The sequence below is a fragment of the Oculina patagonica genome, chromosome 14 (genome assembly GCF_052425735.1).
Source record: "Oculina patagonica isolate OP01 chromosome 14, crgOcupat, whole genome shotgun sequence".
Taxonomy (NCBI): domain Eukaryota; kingdom Metazoa; phylum Cnidaria; class Anthozoa; order Scleractinia; family Oculinidae; genus Oculina; species Oculina patagonica.
The window spans coordinates 21,887,919-21,908,757 of record NC_135771.1 but is presented as its reverse complement, the minus strand read 5'-3'; the positions used below and the strand labels follow the sequence as shown (position 1 = coordinate 21,908,757).

Sequence of the window (20,839 nt, the reverse complement as noted above, 5' to 3'; positions counted from 1 at the left end):
AACTTTGTGGGACTTTATTTTGGGTGAAAGGTTTGGGAAAGAACTTTTGGGGTTTGAAAAAACAAGGCGTAACTTAGGGATGTAATGTTAACGTCAAACTGGGAAATTTTTTAGTTATGTTTTGGATCGTAAGACTTTGTGTGAGTCTATTTTTGGCTTAAGACAACTTTTTAGTTAATTTGGGTGTTTAATAATTTGTTTGAAAAACAAGCTCAATAATATCCACAAACAAGCTCAATAATATCCACTACATCAACAGAGTGAGGAGAGTCCTTAAATCTAAATCCTTAAATCTAATAGCTTCTAATATTTACCAATAAGTTATCGATTTTACTTTTATTACCCGGGCTATATATGAAAAGCTATGCTCCACAAAACACTTAAGTTTACTTGGCTAGGGGTACGCAAATCCGCCGATACATGCTATTTTTGATCTAATCTGTCAATCCGCCACTATTTTCGTTCAAATCGGAATCCGCATTACTTGAACACTTTGTGTGGTACAGTTTCACTCCAACGGACAGTAGATGTTGTTTTTAAATGCCAAATTTTTTTAAAAAGGTTTTGTTTCTTTGCTTGTTTTTGCGATAATTCGGTCAACATTGATCCGACCTTCGTTTAATATGTACGATCCGAACGTCTTGACATGAAGAGTCCGGAATCCGGGCCAAAAGTTTCAACTAATCCGTAATTTGCTTTATTTACAAAATCCGCCATGAAACCGCCCATTGTATCGCAAAAAAAAAAAAAAAAAACAATCCGTGCGCTTTTTTAGGCCAAATCCGTCGATCCGTAAACCTATTCCCCCCACCCCCCTCTTTACCATTTATAAGCTAGGTTACTGTTAACCTAACACTGCCTATCTAAAAGTTAAAATGAATGATTTACACATCCAATTTTGCTAAAGTGCAGCTCTGAAGTACTGAAGCAACGAACCAGTCTAATTTCTGATTTAGGAGGAGCTAAAACGTGTACTGTTATTCCTTATTGTTTATTAAAAGAAGATCAAATTATGTTTGTTTGAGGTAAGAACCTCGATCGGCGGTAGCACTCAACAAACAACAACAACAACAAGCTTTATTTGCCTCTACTCGTTACTATTTGTTCTGCAATGATATCTGGCGTTAATAATGAAGAAAAAGGTAAATTTGTCGCGGAATTTTTAGTTTTGCTTGTAAACATTCCTTCGTGTGGGCACACATAAACATTGCAGCCGAGATTGCGCAGTACGGACTGGAATTCATCTTTAATTTGCATGACTTAACTCTCATAATAACTCGTGGGAGAGCCCCTGTTTAAACAAATCCTCATAATGTGATTTACGATTAACAGTGATAGTGGTAGTGGTAGTAAAAGAAATAATGAAATATTACTCTTACTACCACTATCACTATTACTACAAAAGTGAAGTAAAGAGTTTACAGCAAGGCGCCCAAAAGTGTGACCACTTTTAATTTATTCACATTCTTTCGTGCAGATTTAATCCAATCAAAAGCCGTGGATAGCTTGCAGTTGACTTCTGATTGGATTAAATCAGTGCACGAAAGAATGTGAATAAATTAAAAGTGGTCACACTTTTGGGCGCCTTGCTGTAAGCAATCCACTGTATTTTTCAAAATCCGCGAATCGCAAAAATCTACAATCCGTGCGTTTTTTTATAATTAACGCCAAATCCGTCGAACGCGAACCTATTTACCCCCCTCCTGCTCATAGCAAAAGATGCGTGAACACATCATCGTGACTCTAAAAACCAATTTTAAAAAGTAAAAAATATTTATCAGTTAACTTATCAATAAATAATGATAAACTCATAATGTATAAACTGCAAAATCAAAGACCGTAACTGTTTAATTATAATACCCAAATTAATATCAAATCTGTAGGGCGTTTTTTTAGGCTTACTGATATGGGCGTAGACTTGCTCCCAATCTATTGCGTTGTCTCCAACTCTTGTAGGAAATTGTTTTCACTTTCTAGGATCAACGTTATTGGCAGAATTAACCAAACAAGAGAAGAACGCCTTTCTATATCAAGCGCGCCCGTCAAAATAGCTGAAGCTGTCGAAATGACCTTTAAGCGGCCCGTTCTACAAAGTAAAAACAAATACTTGTGTATATAACACTCAGTTCTCCTGCAGTTATATATCAGAGGGTCTGAATGGGGTGGGGGGGGGGGGGGGGGAGTCCACATGTCGGATGTCAGTTAAAATTTCATTACTTTTTCGGTTGTCAGTTAAATTTTGCGCCCTTTTATCCCTAGTCGGTTAACCCCATTCAGACACTCATATCACGACCATGGTATTGTATTGCCTTTTTCCCGCAGGAAATCAAAACGATCGAAAGGGAGCAAGTCTACCTCCCCACTAGGTTGCCTTCTTCCCAGGCCGGGTCTCAAAAGATTGTGTCCTCTAAATGGCTTTATTTTCGTTGTTGTTGTTGTTGTTGTTGTTGTTCATCTTCCTTTGCTGTAGGTTCGGGAAGTGTTGCAGGGTTGAATCTCTGTTTGTAGAGATTGAAGACATTCTTCTTGAACACAAAGGACAGGCAAATCAAAACACCTGTCAAATAATAAAAGCAGTTCAATTTTTTATACATGTTTTTAAAATAAAATAGGAAGCCTCGAGCCAAGTGGCCCATACTTCCGGAGCTTATCCCGGTTTCGGTAGCATTAAGCGGCTAGGAATATTTCTACTCCCCCCTGAATGGGATGCTAGTCCATCGCAGGGTACCCCCCACCCCCCCCCCCCACTCCCAGCATTATGTCGCCGGTACCCGTTTATACACCTGGATGGAGAGAGGCACTATGAGAGTAAAGTGTCTTGCCCAAGAACACAACACAACACAATGACCCCGACCGCTCGATCCGGAGTGCGGCGCACTAATCATTAGACCACCGCGCCTCCCATTTTTAGGGAACATTTTAACGGAAGTTGGTCAAGCCTAATCTTGCACCCAGATCCCACTCTGCCCGGAACACGAAAAATTAAAAAGTCTCCGATTCGTCTGACCGTGGAAGAACTGGGCACATGGTTACCGTTAGTTGACAAACAAGGGTAATTTTAACCATCAACCAACACCCTCAACAGTTATAATCATTTGACATCAAAACAATCAGAAGGATACCTTTAGAATACGAAATTATTTAATTTATGCAAAACGAAATTGTAAGCTCTCATTTCGCAAAGTGCAGTACCGATTAACAACTGTCAACCGTTTTTCGCGGCGATTTCTTGTTAACTTGTTCTCTTTTGCGTACTATTTATTCCTGTAGCTAGTTCCCAATCCCATTCGGTTCTACTGATCGGTCGATCGAGCACAAAAGAGGTACAGATTCCGTCGACCGCCTCATGACTAAAGCGATCGTCATCACTTAATTAAAAAGGCTCCACGCTCTTTAGTAAAATAATATAAGGAGTCAGGTAAACTACGAGGCCAACGAATGCGCCCCATGGGCCTCGATAGTTGATAGTTACTAAGAGTGGGGAGGGTGGGGTGGAGCTTGTGACTAACCTTGACAGCTGTTTATTATGATGAATGGATATTCCAAATATGGAGTTGGGTAGAAAGCCAAGATGAAACCCAGAATCCAGGTGCTGCCAGTGACAGCTGTCAATTTCAGTACAATCAGAGTTAGGTTACGGTTACTCTGGTTTGCAGCCAACGTGTTTCCCTGCCATAAGAAAAAAAAATTAAACACTATTTCATCACCAGATTGAAGAAACTTTGACTCGCGAAAAGCATAGACCATGAAACGAGGCGACCCAAATGTTTACTGGGAAGCCGGAAATAATAGTCCCCTAATCAAAGTTTTTTTTCCGACATGAGTTGTCTTGTCATGTTTGTCACCGCAGCGTGTTTTTTTTTTTATTTTTATGAAAAACATCTCCAGGCTCTGCATATAACAGAAAAGCTTAGTCTCCTGCTCACAAACTCTGTTTTTAAATGATACAGCCATAAGGTGCATAAAGGTGAGTTATTTTAATTGAAGGCCCTTTTAAATACCTAAATGACCGATATTCCTCCCCTTTTATATATCTAAACTTGTGAAATCCCTACCCTTTTATATACCTGAAGCATGAAAAAGGTACCGCTTTCGGGTTGAGCCTCCCCGTATAGGCCATTGTAGGGAGTACCCTCCCCCCCCCCCCCCCCCAGGTTCTTACCTGACTGTGTTGTCTGATAGCAACAGCAGAAGCGATCACAGCAATGATGTTGAAAAGAAGCGACGCGGAAACAGGAACAGCGACAGCAAAGGTACGAGCAGGTATTGATAACTGACAACCATCTTGCACACCTGGGTGGAGAGAATATGACACGGAAATATTAACAGTCTGCTAATAATAGTTTAAGGGGTTTTGTCACGGATTTTCAGGGCCGTAACTAGACATTTGCCATAGACGAGACAAGATCTTGATAGTGGGTTCTGGGGGCATGCCCTCCAGAAAAATTTGAAATCTAGAAGCTATGAAACGCTCTCAGAGACATTTTTCATGAGGTATTTCTTGCGAAAAATCAATCTTGTTCAACTGGGGATTATTTTCCCAACAAAAAATATTTTAGTAAATAATAAAGATGGTAGATTTTTAGCTCGGTGATAAATAGTGAAGAATATTATTCTACATGGCACGAGCGTGGGAAAAAGAAAAAATCTGAGTCCCCGACGGAAATCGAACCCATGGCCTCCCAGATACCGGTTGGGCGCTCTAACCAACTGAGCTACGTGAGACTCGCTGTGAGCTAGGCCATTTACTAGGTTGATATTTATTTTGGGTTAAAATTAAGACGAGGCAAGTGCCTTGTCTTGCCTCTTGCTAGTTACGGCCCTGATTTTAACAGATTTTTGGACAGCCAAAATTTATATTGTACATAGAAAACCTTAAAATAATGGTCCATTTTTATTAACAACTGCTATGAAAGAGCAGTGAAACTGGTAACAAGCGTTTTCGGCTGCGAATGGCTCGGATAAAAAAAGGAATTGGAAGTTGTTTCAGCGCGTCTTAAAAAATCGAAGCCGTGACTTCATTTCTATTCGCAAATTAAGCTTATATCTACGTTTAAATGTTCAAAGATAATGTTTTTAAGGTGATTCCACTGAAATAGAAGGAGTATTAAAAATTTTCTGAAACTTGGTCCAGGTTACAATTATGTTATGAGCATTAAAAAAATGAAATAAAAAATGGGGGTCACCGCGCTAGTTTTTGTGTAAAATGGATGGACATTATAGCAAATATACGACCCGCGAGATATATATTAGGAACCCTAGTAATCCAAATGGGATCGCTATTATTTCCAGAAAAAACATTTTGCATTAAAGAATTAGTCTAGTTCAACAAAATAGACCTTGATCTTATATTAAAAACTATTCTTATTGTACAGGAATTAAGATAAGGAAAGAAATTTAAGATTTTGCTTCGTGCGCACGTTAACGGCACTACCTAAAAACGTGTTTTTTACGTCATTAAAATTAAAATATCTCAATGTAGAATTTTAAACTTTTTTTAAAATCGCGATATATTGTAGACAACCGTATGACATTTAAATTAATGCATTAAAAAATGGGGGTCACCGTGCTCGTTTAAAAGAAAATGATATTTATTTCCTTACCGAGCTTAGCCTGAAGGGAATCTCGTAGTGTTCTGTGTGCGCGCGCGCTCGTGCGCGCGCTAAATGACGCGAAAACTTATGCGCAGAAAGGATGCGCAATGCAATACCGTGGAATCACCTTAAGGAGTTAGTTGCCCAGCAATAATTTCAGAAAAGTAAAGCCCAAAAATCTACGAATACCCTGTGACATATAGCTTTTTTTTTATCCAGTGCAATAATTGAAAAAGTATGTTCTCACCGTAACCAACATTTCCGATGTTTGCAAATTGAAGAGCCACGCAGATTCCAATGACGACGAAAGGAATTCCCCAGACAAACACGCTGTCGCGAATGTACGCTTTTCTTTGTCTGGCAAGCACCACAGGGTTATGCGGGTTCACACCTATACAAAAATTAACCACACGCTTTACAAGTAGTTTAGGTTGACTCGTTTTAGTCATCGGAACACTTTGAAAAGTATAAGGTTTGAGATATCTATGGCCAAAACTAATGTCTGCTCCTAAGAAACTCAAACAATAAGACAATTTAGACAGCACCTTAGGGAATCAATGTTCATGTGCTATTTTCTTACTTGCCCAGCATATTTAACGTAGTGACTTATATAATATTCATTATCATGTCCTGAAGAGAACCCTGAAGAGGTTGAAAGTTCTAGACGATGTAAATGTAACTTTTTCACGCTCCAAACGGTTGAAAACAAATAAATCTAGAAAAAAAAATGCTCCATAAATTGTTTTTATAAATTTTTAAAGTTTAAAATGGTGTATTTGGGGCTTCTTCAAGTTCAAAAATTCATACAAAATAATTGAGCGAGAAAAGAAAGATCTGAGATACCGTTTTTTAGAACAATATATGTAGATCAAATTCCACATAAAAGTTTACATGTTTTCAAATGAACCTCTTGTTGCGCAACATCATAATTGCAAACAAAATGCTCACGTCGCTTATTACTGATGGCCTTTATGATAAAAAAATTCAAAATTACAATCTATATTCAATAAGGCAATCCCAATAAAATGTTTCGTTTCCTATCGCCCCGTCTTTTGTGACGGTGGGTTGGTCTGTCGGGCATAAAAAAAAAGAACTTACAAAGTCAACTCGAAAACGTGGTTTTTTCGTTCGTTATAAAATATGTATATTAACACGACTATCAAATATCTAAACAGCCTTTAAAAGACGTAGTATCAATGCTAATTAAAGACAAGGACATCGCATCATACCAATTGTTGTTAATAAAACAAAAACGACGCGCTTCTTTGACTATTGAATCTGATTTTTTTTTTACTTTTCGAAAAAAATGGGTCGGTCGGGCGATGGGAAACGAAACATTTCATTGGGATGGCCTAAGCTTTCAGAAAATGTATACTTTATTGGGGTTAGCATTGATGGTTTGCACACAATTTCACTCGGAACGCAAAAGCCAATTTACCTTCCTTGATACCTTTATAAAAAGAACGTCACAAATCTAGCAATGAGTCCGAGAGTAAAGCTACAGAGGACAAGAGAAACTTTCAAGGGCAGCTGACTTACAGAAGAAGACTGATATACTTACTCATGGTCGACAAGGATTTTCGTGTGTTGTGAGCGATAACACTCATCCACAGGAATACAGCCAGGATGAAGTAATGCAACAGGGCGCCCATCACAGCACAGACGGCAGAGGACACAACATCCGGGTCTGAAACAAAGTACACTGTCTGCATGGCTATCATTGCGCATGACAAGTGCATCACTTTTTTGCCAGGGTAAGTGCGCAGCTCAGCAAACAGGAAATACGTCACCAACAGGAACAAGAGCGAAATGATTGACAGCGAGAAACCAATATAGGTGATGATGCGCAAGGCTAGAGGCGTTACCTTCTTTACATGTTCAGGTCGCGTCGTAAATTTGGTGTAGTTACGGGAAAAGTTGGCACGGCACAGGATTAACGTCTGATTCGCCACGATGTAGGTGCCATTGTCGTATAGCTTTTGGTGAGGCTTTAAGAAAACGGAGTCATTTCTTAAAATAACAAACTCATTTGATGGAAAAGAAGGGCCTCGGCACTGTTCCGATGAGTTCGCGCCGTTACTGTTAGCATCAGTTTGAACTGGCAGACATCTTCCTTTGAATGGATCGTAAACCTCGTGGAGCGGACAGGTAACCTCCATACGAAGAGTCGTTTCTTTACCGAGAAGAAAGGAATTCTCGCCATGAATCGAGAACACAAAAAGCATGGAAGGAATCCGGGATGGAAAACGATCACCTTTCAAGCAGCGAGCAGTTCGGTTTACAAACACATTGGGATTTGACAATAGTGCGCAGTGCGGGTTCTTAAGGTCATCAAATATTATTTGTCGTGTGCGTGTTTCTCCATTTTGAGGTATTTGAATACCATTAGCATAGGAACGGCACAACTGTTTGATCACCGTGTCAGGTCCCGTGCTGGCCTCTGGTGGTGTCACTATGCATTTCCTTGGGATAACGTCTCCCACTGGAACCGCTTGCCAGATGGTGTCTGCTGATCTGATGTCCTGCAAAGAGACGGGCTGCCTCGGTTTTTGCAAAATGCGGAGACTCCAATGGTGAAGATTGCGTGACTTGCCGTGACACATGGCACAGTACATGTTGGCATACGTGACATTTGTCGCCACGTCCAAAACTGGCAGGGCAGTGGCAGGATCAGCTGAGTAGTTGGTCGACATACACGCATGAGCAGTTTCAGCATTACTCCAAGATGATGGACAGCTAGCGACCATGATGTAGCCCAAGACGTGTTTCTTCTTGTTTGACGGTTCTCTTTGGCAGGATTCCTTCAGTGGTGTGGGTTGGTGGTTTGACAAGCGAGGTGTATACCTTTGTGAAACGCAAACAAAGATAATCGTTAAAAAGTTTCAGTGAGATAAATATATCTCTATCTTTTTGTCTATATTTGCGAAAGAGATGACACAACTTCATTCCACAGTCAGCTCGAGATAACAATACCACATGACATAACGTTTACTCGAGACTCACGTTTATTTTGCAGAATGGTGTTTCTTGCTCAGGTTTCTAAGAGATATTTTTACTAATAGTTAATGACATGAATAATTATTTTTAAATTCCAAGTAATTTCTACTTATTAAAATTACGCTAACTAAACATAAACCTGGAACCTCGTCGCTGGTTCTCTAACCTTTTTCGCCAAACGCCAAAGGTTACCAAAACGTTGCCGAACACAATCTGTAGAAGCCAACTTACCACGTGTCATAGTCCACACAACAATCACCAATCTCTTGACAGAGCGAATCACAATAGCAGAGTCCCCAGTAGCGTTCATTCCTGCTCGGAGGACTATAAGTATTGTTCGGTCTGCATGATACTTCAGATTTATTGCAAAATGTTTCAACACCATGGTCGTTCACCAGCGTCTCCAACCCGGAACAATGCTCGGTTTGGTTTGCACGGAATGGCTGACAAGGAACTGGTAGCGAAAAAGATCGAGTAAGTGCTCAGTTATGGAACAGCTAACCCCTAGACCAACTAGGTTATTTTACACTTAAACGGTGATTTACCACTAAAACGACAGTCATGATGCAACTTTATTATTCCCCAATGCGTTTAGAAGGAATCGATGTTTAAAATTCAGAGAATGAAAGCTTTAAAAGATAACCCCAAAAAAGTTGGCTAATACTTTATTAACCCTTTCACTCCTGAATTTTCTAAAAAACGTTTCTTTAACCGTTTAACAATGGCAAAAAGTCGCCTCAGGGAAGGGAAACTTCCTTCGGAAACTCGGCTTCTATTCTTGGCCAAAGGCCATCGCATTCAACAACCATCTATTCCGTCGTTGTCAAGAGCGAGACAATTTTTTGTGCAAATTTCTCCGACATCTTCACGGTTTTCCAAACTAGTTTCTACGCTGCGCATGCTCACGCACCTGCAAGAACCTAAACGCGTGACGCCATTTCCTACCGACGAAAACACTCAATTCTTGTTTTTTACGTGACGTTATCAAAATTTTAGAATCTAGAATCGCAAGCCCCCTGTGTTTTTATCCTTCACTAGCTGTAAGACGACCTTAATACATTCCTTGTTGAAAGTTTTTAGCTCGATAGCATTCGCCGTTTCACGCCACACGAGATCAAAGATGGCCGCCAGAAGACTGTAACGTATACTTTAAAAAAATCTTCATCTTGTGATTTTTAACAAACTGAACAGTTGAGATTTTGCGAGAAGTCAGTATATGTGAATGTTTACTTGTTCATGATATTGATCTGACCGCTTTTTGTAGCAGAAGTGAATGCCGGATGTTTTTGTTGATTTCCGGCCGCCATGTTGGAGCCCAAGCAGTTGGGCTCCAACATGGCGTTTCCATACTGTGCTCTCTAAATTTGCGTGAAACATTTTGATGGATAACTCGAGTACGGAATAACGTACAGACCTGAGACTTGGACAAGTAGTTTATATAGTAGTTTTCTACAAACTGTAATATTCTTGATTTTTTTGACGCAATTGTTTTGGATTTATTTTTTCGCGGCGTGACAGTGAAACCACCTACTTCTAAAAAGTGATTTAAAAACAAAATACCAAAAAATACGTTGTTCTATGTATTCTAAGTTTAGTTTTAAACCGATAGATCACTTATAGGTCTGGTGATTGCAGTATTCTTGTTTAGTAAGCACTTTTCTTGGCGTCGCCGTTGTCACTTAACTTAGTACAAAAGAAAAATTCTTACAAAACTTTGCTATAATTGCGGGCCCAAGAGAGGCCCGCAACCCTAATCTTGACAGTGACCAGTGGATTGCGTATTACGCGTGCGCGCCACGTTAATAAAGAGCGAACAGAAAACGGAAGTTGAAAATTTTGTTCTTCCACTAAGAACGATCGGAATGCGAAAAATGTGTCAATCACGACAGTTTGTCGTAACACCGGAAGAGAAAATCTGTTCTTCAAGAACGATTGTCACATAAGATCTAGGCTTCTGTCACATGGAAGATTGCAAACTTTACAATTTGCAGACTTGTTTACGGGTGTTGCTTTTGCGAAAATTTGCTCTGATTGTATCACGCATAAACCACGGCAAAGCGAATGATCCCAACAACGGTTATTCTCGAGACATTCGTTATAACACTGACAACATAGCGAGTTTATCGACCGAGGAAAATCACATCTCAATTCACACCGCGTGCCCGACTACAGTTCACTAAACTCAGTCAATCCGACAAAAAACAACTCTGACTGGTTCGCGGCCGGTTAGCGGCAATTAACCGTGACTTATCATTAATCGCGCCACGTTAATAAAAGGCGAGCACAACATAGCGAGTTTACCGACTGAGAAAAAATCACATCTCAATTCACACCGCGTGCTCGATTACACTTCCCAAAACGATAAAAACATGCATTCCTTGCGTGACGCGTTACTCGGGATAATTGTCTTTTGTCCAATAAATAATTTATTTATAGACACTGCCATCTAAAATTACGCACTCTCGTACCAATACCGTTTCTAAGTGCGTCAAGGCCCGCACTTTCTAACCTGTGGTTACCACTAGTATTACCTGGTAATGATTCTCCTCTTCCAGAAAACGGACCGAAAGCGATCAGCATGATGACAAAACATATTGAAATTACTCCCATCTTTTACTGTTTCTGATGCGTGACGACCAATGCAACCTAAAACAGCGGTGACTTAAGCAAAAAAATAAATAAATACTACAATTGTAAAAGAGAAAAAACTATGATGACGGACGAAGAGTTCCAAAACATCACAAGGGTTCGTACTCGTATCTCCTATAGAAACACTCTTATATTATCAACTTTTTTGTGGCGTTTGTACTGAATTAAGTTTTCAATTTGAGTCGTCGACAATTCTTAAAGATAAATAACAGTCCTTACGGCGCAATCTCTGCCCCAATTTTTTATGAGCCTCGCACAAAGTAAGAGCGAAAAAAAAATTCATCGCTATATATCTTTTTTGAACACTACTGAATAACGAGTAGAAGAACCTCGACGTTATTCGAGCATTGCTGAACGACATGACCCGTACTCAGGCCCGGCCAGGGGGGTAGTGGGATACCAATATACCCCATTTCCCCCCCTGGGATACCAATATATCTTAAAAATGCAACAACGTTGATACCAAATACCTAGAATTATTACCTAAAAGCCATTTCCGATAAGAAAGGCTGGTGTAACTAAGGGATGGACCATTGTTTGTTTGGAGGTAAGGGATCCAATTTTTGTTCAAGAGAAGCAATTTTTTGTGTCGTTTTCCGTGCATGTAAACAATTTTATTCAGGCTTTGACTTCCAGCAAATGATTTTTTTGTCCAGATAGGTGCCTTGGCTGGTTATTTATTCACAGAACTTAATAAAACATGTCCTTTTCCTCTTTGGCGATATTCCCATAAACTATCATACAATTATACTAATTGAATGTTTTGAAAAGGGAGATTTTTTTTAATTTTTGCAGTGAGCAGCATCTGCGAGAACTTTAGTTAAACTATTTATTTTTCTCCTACGTGTTTTGTGTGACCAGTGTACACCTCATTTTGATCAGGGAGTTTTACAGTTATACAAACAAGTAATTCAGAGTTTTCAATGACATTTTTTATAAGCAGCTTCCGATTAAAAATAGTTGAATGTGACCACAGAATGGGGCTGTGAGGCCCCTTTTCCAAGGGGGGGTCTGGGGGCATTCTCCCCCAGAGAATTTTAAAATCTAGAAGATCGGAAATGCCAGCAATCTGGGCATCAAAGAGTGCTGTTGATGATGTATCATGATGTATAAATGGCTGACTATTTATTGTCCTCAAACTATTTATTCAACGTACTGGCGGACCCAAAAGCTTCATCTACTTTATAACCGAGGTGTTGATCAGAGAATTCAAAACAAAAATGAAAGCAAACCCCTAGAATGCGCAGTGTAGACTTGAATAAGCTTTAAAACCTCAAGAAATGACAGCGTTAAGGACCAAAGCAAACTTAGAAAAGGGGACGTCGAATAATTAACCAACAGTGAGCGAGCGGTAATTTGGCTGTTGCGTTTTACATGTTTACGTCCTGCAAAATTAGCGCTCGTTGGGATCGCCGATTGAATTCTCACTAAAAATAATATTTATGTAAAATGGGTGCCATAAGATGTCAACACCCTTCTTCAGCCAACTGTATGATTTTAGGTACGAATAGCTTTATTTCTCTCTTTAGCCAAGAATCCTAAAAAATAATTGACAGTTTTGCAGTTTTAAAAATCAGTTGGAGCTATTTACACAGTAAGTAGAAAGTCATTATGTCGCAATTGTATCGTAACACAATTGCAAAATGTCTGTGAACACGAGGCAAGAAATTTCATGACAGTGATAACCCTGCTTACGAGCTAGACGGGAAAATGTCTAAAGTTTTAACTGAAATGTAAATTTTCAAGTACAGAAAGGCCGTAAAAACGTTTTTCCCTTTTGTACGAGTGTATGTTTTAAATACGATCCTATAACTCGTGCAAAAAAAGGAAACAAAAGTACACAAATATGTGATTTTCCTTTTACCCCGATCCCTGATAGTAAATAAATAAAAATAATCCAAATCAACAACGGCGGAAAAAAGAAAATAAACTGGAGAAAATAATAATAATCATTTCACGGTAAAAAAAATCAACTCACGACTTCACTAGTTTTAAATTGAAAAAGCCTGTACACGTACATGCACATGTACATGTACATGTTTAACATTCTGAGCTTAGCTTCGCTTTAACACTATCATTTTGTAATCGTGATTATGACAGAAATTAAATATAAATTTTAACAACGCAGTTGTTTACCTTTTTTCGTTTGTCAAAATTTCACGCAATGTAGGCAACATTAGAAGAGATTGTGCGGGTTATATTTTTTATTTTTTATATTATTTTTTATTTCACCACTTTTATTGTTGCCCAGCTTTGGTAAGCAATGTGCGGCAAAAACAATTTGAACTCAAGTTAATTGCAACGAAACAACAACAAAAAAATCCGCAAATATATATTCAGTAAGATGTAACCAAGCCTAAAACCGGAGCTCGACATTTCCGCTTTTTTCGACGTTCAGTTTACTCGATTATTTTATTTTCTGGGCCGTAAGAAATTTTTATTCGTATTTTTTGGTTTGACTTGGCCAAAACATCAGAAGACGTACTTGTACGTACAGGCATACGGGCGGTCAATATCGAGACAACCAAACTTTTTCAGCTTCATGGGTTAGGTGTAGGGCTTCGCTGAGGGAGCTCCGCTAAAATTCACATATCGTAGAGAGTACGTTTTAATTTTTTGTGCGTACGGACGTACGGGCAGACAATTACCAGACATCAAAACTTTTAAAACTGGATGGGTTACCCGAATTTTCTTAGGCATGGGGCTTCGCTGCGGGAACTCCACTAAATTCACCCTTTTGGTTGTCCGTTGGAAAAAATTAACTTTTTCGTTGCGTCCGTTGTAAATTTCGTTGCAAGTTTGAAAAAAGTCCATTCTCAGCATGAAACTACTAATGAATTTACCTAATTAATGAACACCGTACCTGAAAGTCGCCCAGTGCAAATTTCCGTTTTATGTTCATCTCCTTCGAGAAGCTGAAAAGAATTTAAAATTTGTCTGAAAGGGTCGTTTATAAGCTAAAACTGAATCTATAGGGTAGGAAATGACGATATGTGGTTGAAAAGTGTTAATTATAGTGCTATTTTATACGCTTGAGACTTCACACTCGTAAAACAAATGTTTAATTGAATCTGATTATTAATACACCCGATCAAAACTGTCCAGGAAATGAGGCAACACCCCCTGATCATGATATTTTTATTAAAAATATTTCATTTTAAATAGACAAAAATACGTACTACTCAAACGGCGTAGTTGAAGGTGTTTTTTGTGGAACCGAAAAGTTGTTTGTTATCAAAAAACTCAAAAACATTAATATATCTTTTTTGTTTTTAAAAAAAGTAGGAGTTGCATTCCGTTTAGAGCCAAGTTATGAAGAGCGTGGGACTGCTTAGAGTAGGATTTTTTGCAAATTGGTTAAAACTTTAACTATAAATATTTTTTTGGCTCTTATCAAACTTTCCATGTTCCTCAAATTCGAACCACCAGTTCGAAACACCTTTATCAAATAAAAGGAAAAGATATAGACTAAGGCCAAATAAACACAGAATGGGATAATTTTACAACGATTAATTTCCTGTTTTCGAAGGAATGTATTCGCTATTATTTTGTGTGCAGGAAATGATCGAGAAGAAACCATTAGCATAACACATTCTCTCAATAGCCGTGCCGGCTGTTAATCGTATCCACGTGTGTACGTGATGTCAGCAAAGTTACTGTAAAATGTACTACAGTAGGTTTGTCCCAGGTGCTAAACCCGGGGGGGGTACTCCCATAAATTTCGGATAGGGGTGTGCCGCCAAGGTTCTTAAACCCTGACCCTATTTAAGGATAAAGAAAGCGAAAATTGATACCCTTTTAAGGCCCAAAACCGAAAAATGACACCGGCCCTATTCAAGGGGACGAGAAGCATTCCGTGACGACCCAAATAACGGCTAACCACGCACGGCAAGACACAAATCTTTATAAAATCGCTTTTCTAATACCTGAACTGAAAATTCAGTTTTAAAATATCTTTTTTTCGTTTAGCTGGGCGTTTATTTTAGCTAATAGAATTTAGGTACCCTACCTAAGGATCACACCGGGAACACATTGCCAAAAGGAGCAAAAATGATACCCTATTTAAGGACCGAGAACCTCAAAAACCATACCCTATTGGGCGGCACATACCTATATAGGCCACATATGGGAGTACCCCCCCCCCCCCCCCCCCGGGGTGCTAAAGCAGCATGCAAATTCAAAAACCTGGAAATGATCGAGAAGAAACCATTAGCATCACACAATTCTCTCAATAGCCGTGCCGGCTGTTTCCACGTGCGCACGTGCTGTCTTAGATATAGTTGCTTTCAAATGTATTACAATAGATTTCTTCCAGGTGATTAAGCAGCGTGTAAAATTCGAGCTTGATTAAAGGAAAATTTTAAAATCTTTCAGTAAGATTGAAAAATTAATGGCGTTCTATGTTCTTTAAACTGCCAAAGCTGACAACTAAATTTTATAATTTCTAACTTAGCTAAAAAAATTTAAATTTCACCAATAAAAAAGGCGTAGGTGTTGCTTTTCAACTATTTTTATTAAATACATTTTCCACCATTTCGTTTTTTTTTTTACTATCTAAAATTTCATCTCAAAACTGTATAACGCAGCAATTTTTTATTCTGTTTTTTTCGGATTTAATATTTTTGTTCAGTTTTGAAATGTTTTCTTCCTGGACCGAGCCGACGGAACAGTCACGGAAGACAATCCCTCCGGCAGGCCGCGTTTTTACAGGCGGGAAGATCGACTGCAGTTACGTTTCCGCCGTCTACCAAAACCATATCCATGACAGCTTACAGAAATGGCTCTTAAACATTCAGGACGCCAACAAACACCGAGTTACCAGGGCTTTGGCGTTCTTTTCCGTTGATATAAAGTGTTAAACGAAAAATATCGGGAAAACCAAATATGGAAGAAAGGAAAACGACTAACGACAAAGAGACTAGCCTGACGAACTAAATCCTGGTTTCTAGCCCCCCCCCCCCACGGATATAAGCCCCCCTCTCTCCCTTGCTGGATGACACTACTGAACAGGGCTAAATGCTGCTTTATTACGACTTTTTAACTTAAAATCGAATTTCGATCAATACTTTCGTGGCTCCTTTGAAAACGCCTTTTTTATTCCACTTATAAGCCCCCCCCCCCCCCCCGGATATAAGCCCCTCCAAAACCCCTTACGAATTTGTATAAGCCCAGGGCTTATAACCAGAATTTTACGGTATTTGTGTTTTATGTGTTACGGCCTCAATATTAATTAAAAACCTTGGCCTTCATTCTTCAATACAGTACTAATTGAACGTGTTATTTCCTTTAATTAATTGTTATTTTTTTTATTTTTTTCTGTTTGTTTACGGATATGCTTGTAGTTGGGATTAATTCTCAATCAAGAAAAAAGGTCATATAACATTAAGTCTTTAAGAGACACATTTATTTGGATTAAAATACTACATTACCTTTAATTTCACTTTTCTACGAAAGATTACTGTTATATGTTACGTTTTTATTAACCTGACACTGCCTATCTAAAATTTGTATTGATAAAACGGTCTGTTCGAGAAACAATTAGAGATTAATTGCACAAAATGATAGGACTTTTAAGTAATTTTCAAGGCCCTTTTTCACGAGTGGCACAGCCACGATTGGAAATAAGAAAAAGTCCGATCGTTTACAAGTACATTAATCCCTAATTGTTTCGAGTAAAAAGACCGATTTCATTTTAATAATAATGCTGCCGTAAATACGAGCTTCTGAATCCAGAAATTTTTCGTGTTTACGAGTTAAAATCTGCCAGGCGTCCCTTCGGCGAAGTTTCGCTCATTTGGCTTTGAAAGTCGATGAAGGTGAACTTTTTATTTGAAAGACAATATAAAATTTTACCTTAATGCGTACTCAAAGCTCCTTCATTTCTGCCCCAGATAAAATATGTCGATTATAGGGCCGTTAACGTTCATCGTTTGACAACTGAATTGGAAGTTAAAAATTGAGCGAGCGAACAAAACTCATCCTTAGCGCTTTCAAGAGTTACAGCCCATTTTATTGTCGCGTTCCTAGCGACCATATTTCGACAGCCTATGTAATTAGCTGAACTGACTGTTAGAACTGTAAAAACCGGCCATTCCTGTGTCTTGTTGTTGATAGAAGAAACGGCAAGTACACCTAAACTATTTGCCTTAATTAAACCATGTTTACCTCGAAAGGCTCCCGATTTACATAATAACTCAAACACATGTTTTGATAATTTGATCGGTTGTTAATCTGTGGTTACGTTGCCGGTAGAATCGGGCCGCTTTGCCGTAAACATGCAAAACAGTCGTCCTTTAGTTACCGTTCACAGAATGACTTCTTGCCATATATTCCCCAAATAGAAAGTTCCAGACTCCCTGCAGTTTTTTTTTTCGTGCGCGAAGGTGAATTTTATTTCTCGCGTGAACTCCAAACAGAAGACAGTACTGAATAATCAAACAACGAAGGTGTATTATCTTTACAAAAGAAATACCTCTGCGAATTCAGTAGAAGAGTTTTTTGTCGCCTAATTGTGACAGCCAAATCTGCCATATGAAAACACTTTTTTTCTCAAGTATCTCGCCGGTCCGGAATCCCAAATCCTTGAATTTCATTGGCTAATACACGCGCTCCAGCGGTCCAGATTTCCAGATTTTCCCATTCAGACTCTGCGTATCGCATGCAACTTTCCGGTTTTCGGACTCCACTGTTTACCACCATTCAGACAAAAAAGATTCTTTAACCAAAAAAGACCCGCCAAATTAAAGGGACTGTATCACTCATGGATTTTAGCTAAATTTAGGCATGGGAAATGATCATCAGAGGTTTTTCAAATGTGTCTTGAAATTGCTTTTCAGATTTTTATGCTTTGTTTTGGTGCTACAATTAACATAACAAAGATTTTGCAGCAAAATCTTTCTGGTTTCTTTCCCAAATAATTAAAGAGCTAAAAAGTGAATACGTTATTTGCCGGCCTAGGACAGTCCGTAAAGGGAAAATTGTGCCTTATAGACTTCCCGGCCGACAAATAACATATCTGATATATGCGTTCCCTGTCCTTAAGCTTTCTCTTTTGAGCAACCTTGCCATTTGTGTGAACGACAAATAAGATCACCCGTGTTAAAATTAAAGAAAAAAATAAACTGGCGTGATTTTTTCCCTGCAAAAAAAGTTTGGCAAATATCACAGTATTTAAAAAAAGACACAGAAATATTGCAATTTCATAGTAAGCCTGCATAGCTAGCGGATTCGTTGACGCGAGGATCAAAAAAAAAAAAAACGAGGCAAGAACGAGCGGTGGGACCGAGAAAAGAATGACACATTTTTTAACTAATTAAGACAAAATGCTTGCTTTCGAAATGACCAGAAACGGCTAAAATTGTCGTAAAAGAGTGAAGGATATGTTTTTATACCGACTATCGCGACCAAAAGTGTTATGAAGGTTTGGAGAACTACCGCAATACCGCAGTTCAAGAATAAAATTACCGAAATACCTCATGAAAAATTGGCCTCCCAATAGCGAAGCGCGCGAGCCTGACGTCACGACTCAGACAAGACTCAGACAAACAAACCGAAATGGCGGGCGATTTTTTTCTATGACACTTTCTTAAACAGCCTGAGTTCTTTGCCTAGATTCCTTCTATTTCTCTCAGAATACGCTGATGTTTTCTGAGCCTCCCGGGGGTTCAATGTATTCATATGCATTGTATTTTTAGACCTCGCGCGCTTCGCTATACCGCAAATCCCGGCCTTCTTAAAATTATTGCTGAACTTACTGTAAAATAATTAATTCGTGGTTAAAGTACTTTGCTTCAATCTTTGATTGCACTACAACGAATTTGCAGTAGTTGCGTTCGCACCTTGAGTTACAACAAGCTAAATTTTCAGTTTTTTCTTAACTCGCACAAGAAAAAAAAAAAGGATATCCACGCAAAAACAAAACATGCAGTCAATCATAACAAAACTGTAAGGAAAATAGGGAAAAAATGGAAATAGTTTTAGTTCGAAACTGTTGTTACCTGAATTCGAAGTTTTGGTGGTGTAAAATTATACAGGCTCGTAGATTCGTCCGCCTTCTAACGTGCGACTAGCTTGTTGATTTGCCATGAGAAGGAAAAAATATATTTCTTAGCCAAGCACCGGAAGGCTTTATTGGGGAATCATTTTACATGGACATTCAGAGATAAGGAAATCGCTGAGACAGTCTATTATAGTAGAGTACTTTCATTGTTGAAAAACAGATCCCAGTAGAGAAAGAAGGTAATCTTTACAAAATAGTAGCTGACGCTTGCAATAAGCTGCACAATAGAAAGTAAACAGATCCCAGTAAAGAAAGAAGGTAATCTTTACAAAATAGTAGCTGACGCTTGCAATTAGCTGCACAAACGTCTTTTGGATGTGAAAATGTAAAACCGAATTAATTAAAAAAGTGCCGATTTATCAAAGAAATGAAAATGTACAACGGAGCCAAATTAACCACAGGTGGCCCAGGCTCGAAATGTGAGCGTCGACACCGTTGCGTTACCCTCGAAATAAAAAAAACCCGTCTTTATTTTACGAGGATAGCACGTAACGGTGTTGCGACTGACAAACCTCGGATGGTCCTCGGATTCCCGATCGAATTGCAATTTAGAAGTGTTGATTTTTGTGGAGGGAGGAAAACCGGAGAACCCGAAGAAAAACCCTTGGAGCAAGGATGAGAACCAACAACAAACTCAACCCACATATGACGCCGCGTCCGGGAATCGAACCCGGGTCATATTGGTGGGAGGCGAGTGCTCTCACCACTGAGCCATCCCTGCTCCCCAGAAAAGGGTACGGGGAAAATAACGATCGTTTCTGTAACCCATAAAAATTGAGCGAATTAAATTAAAAACGACTCACCTTACTTCAGTTGAGTTTTTGCCCTCTCCTATGTGGTCCTCGGGCCGATTTATGGCCATTCTATTAGTTTTAGTGGAACCGGTTTGCTCTTTCTAGCTATATATGACATACCGTAAAATTTCGGTTATAAGCTCTGGGGTTTATAAGCGGAATAAAAAAAGTTTTGAAACGAGCCACGGCAACTTTGATCGAAATAAGATGGCAAGCAAAGCTAGGCAACATTAATTTATCCATTCATGATTATCTACCTATAAATGGCTTTATTTTGCATTTGTTTTTTTATTCTTACAAGGCAAAACTGTAAGCACCATCGAACTCGAATTACGATCGAACTCGGTCTGTATCTCCCATAGAGTTTGGGTTACCTGTAGCAGCTACTAATTTTGGCGATTTTTTTCTGAGCACGATTCAGCGACTATTTAATTTAGCGATTTTCTGTTACAGCAGATGTAGGCGAATTGCGTGTGTGATATCTATTTGCGACAGATAACTCTCTTAAAATTGAACGCACATTTGTATTGCAAGATAGAACAATTTTAAAATGGGTAGAAAATGTGTTCGGCATCCATTTTTAAATGAATTTTTCAGGTCGGCTATGTTTAATTTTGTTTTTCTTCGGGGTGGGGAAAGGGAGTAATTAAATTTCACGCGTATTAAATTTGACCGAGACAGTTTTAGTAAGTACTAATTTTAGCACTTTTCTCCCAACTCGCTAAAATTGCTAAAATTAGTAGCCG

General features: G+C 38.9%; 1 protein-coding gene and 1 long non-coding RNA gene across 2 annotated transcripts; both read right to left on the bottom strand.

Moving 5' to 3' along the window:
- Positions 1-2,273: 2,273 nt before the first annotated feature.
- On the bottom strand, positions 2,274-4,278 carry LOC144638561 (uncharacterized). Its single transcript, XR_013567967.1, has 3 exons — positions 4,163-4,278; positions 3,510-3,669; positions 2,274-2,498 (listed from the first exon to the last, which is right to left on the bottom strand). It is a non-coding gene; the product is annotated as an uncharacterized LOC144638561 (long non-coding RNA).
- Positions 4,279-7,129: 2,851 nt separating this feature from the next.
- LOC144637612 (uncharacterized) lies at positions 7,130-8,341 on the bottom strand. Its single transcript, XM_078496673.1, has one exon. The coding sequence runs from the start codon at positions 8,339-8,341 to the stop codon at positions 7,130-7,132; it is 1,212 nt and encodes a 403-aa protein (XP_078352799.1).
- Between the last annotated feature and the right edge of the window lie 12,498 nt (positions 8,342-20,839).

What these genes read in the sequence shown, in the direction of transcription:
- LOC144637612 (XM_078496673.1), bottom strand. Translation starts at nt 8,341, where the DNA reads ATGGTCGCTAGCTGTCCATCATCTTGGAGTAATGCTGAAACTGCTCAT.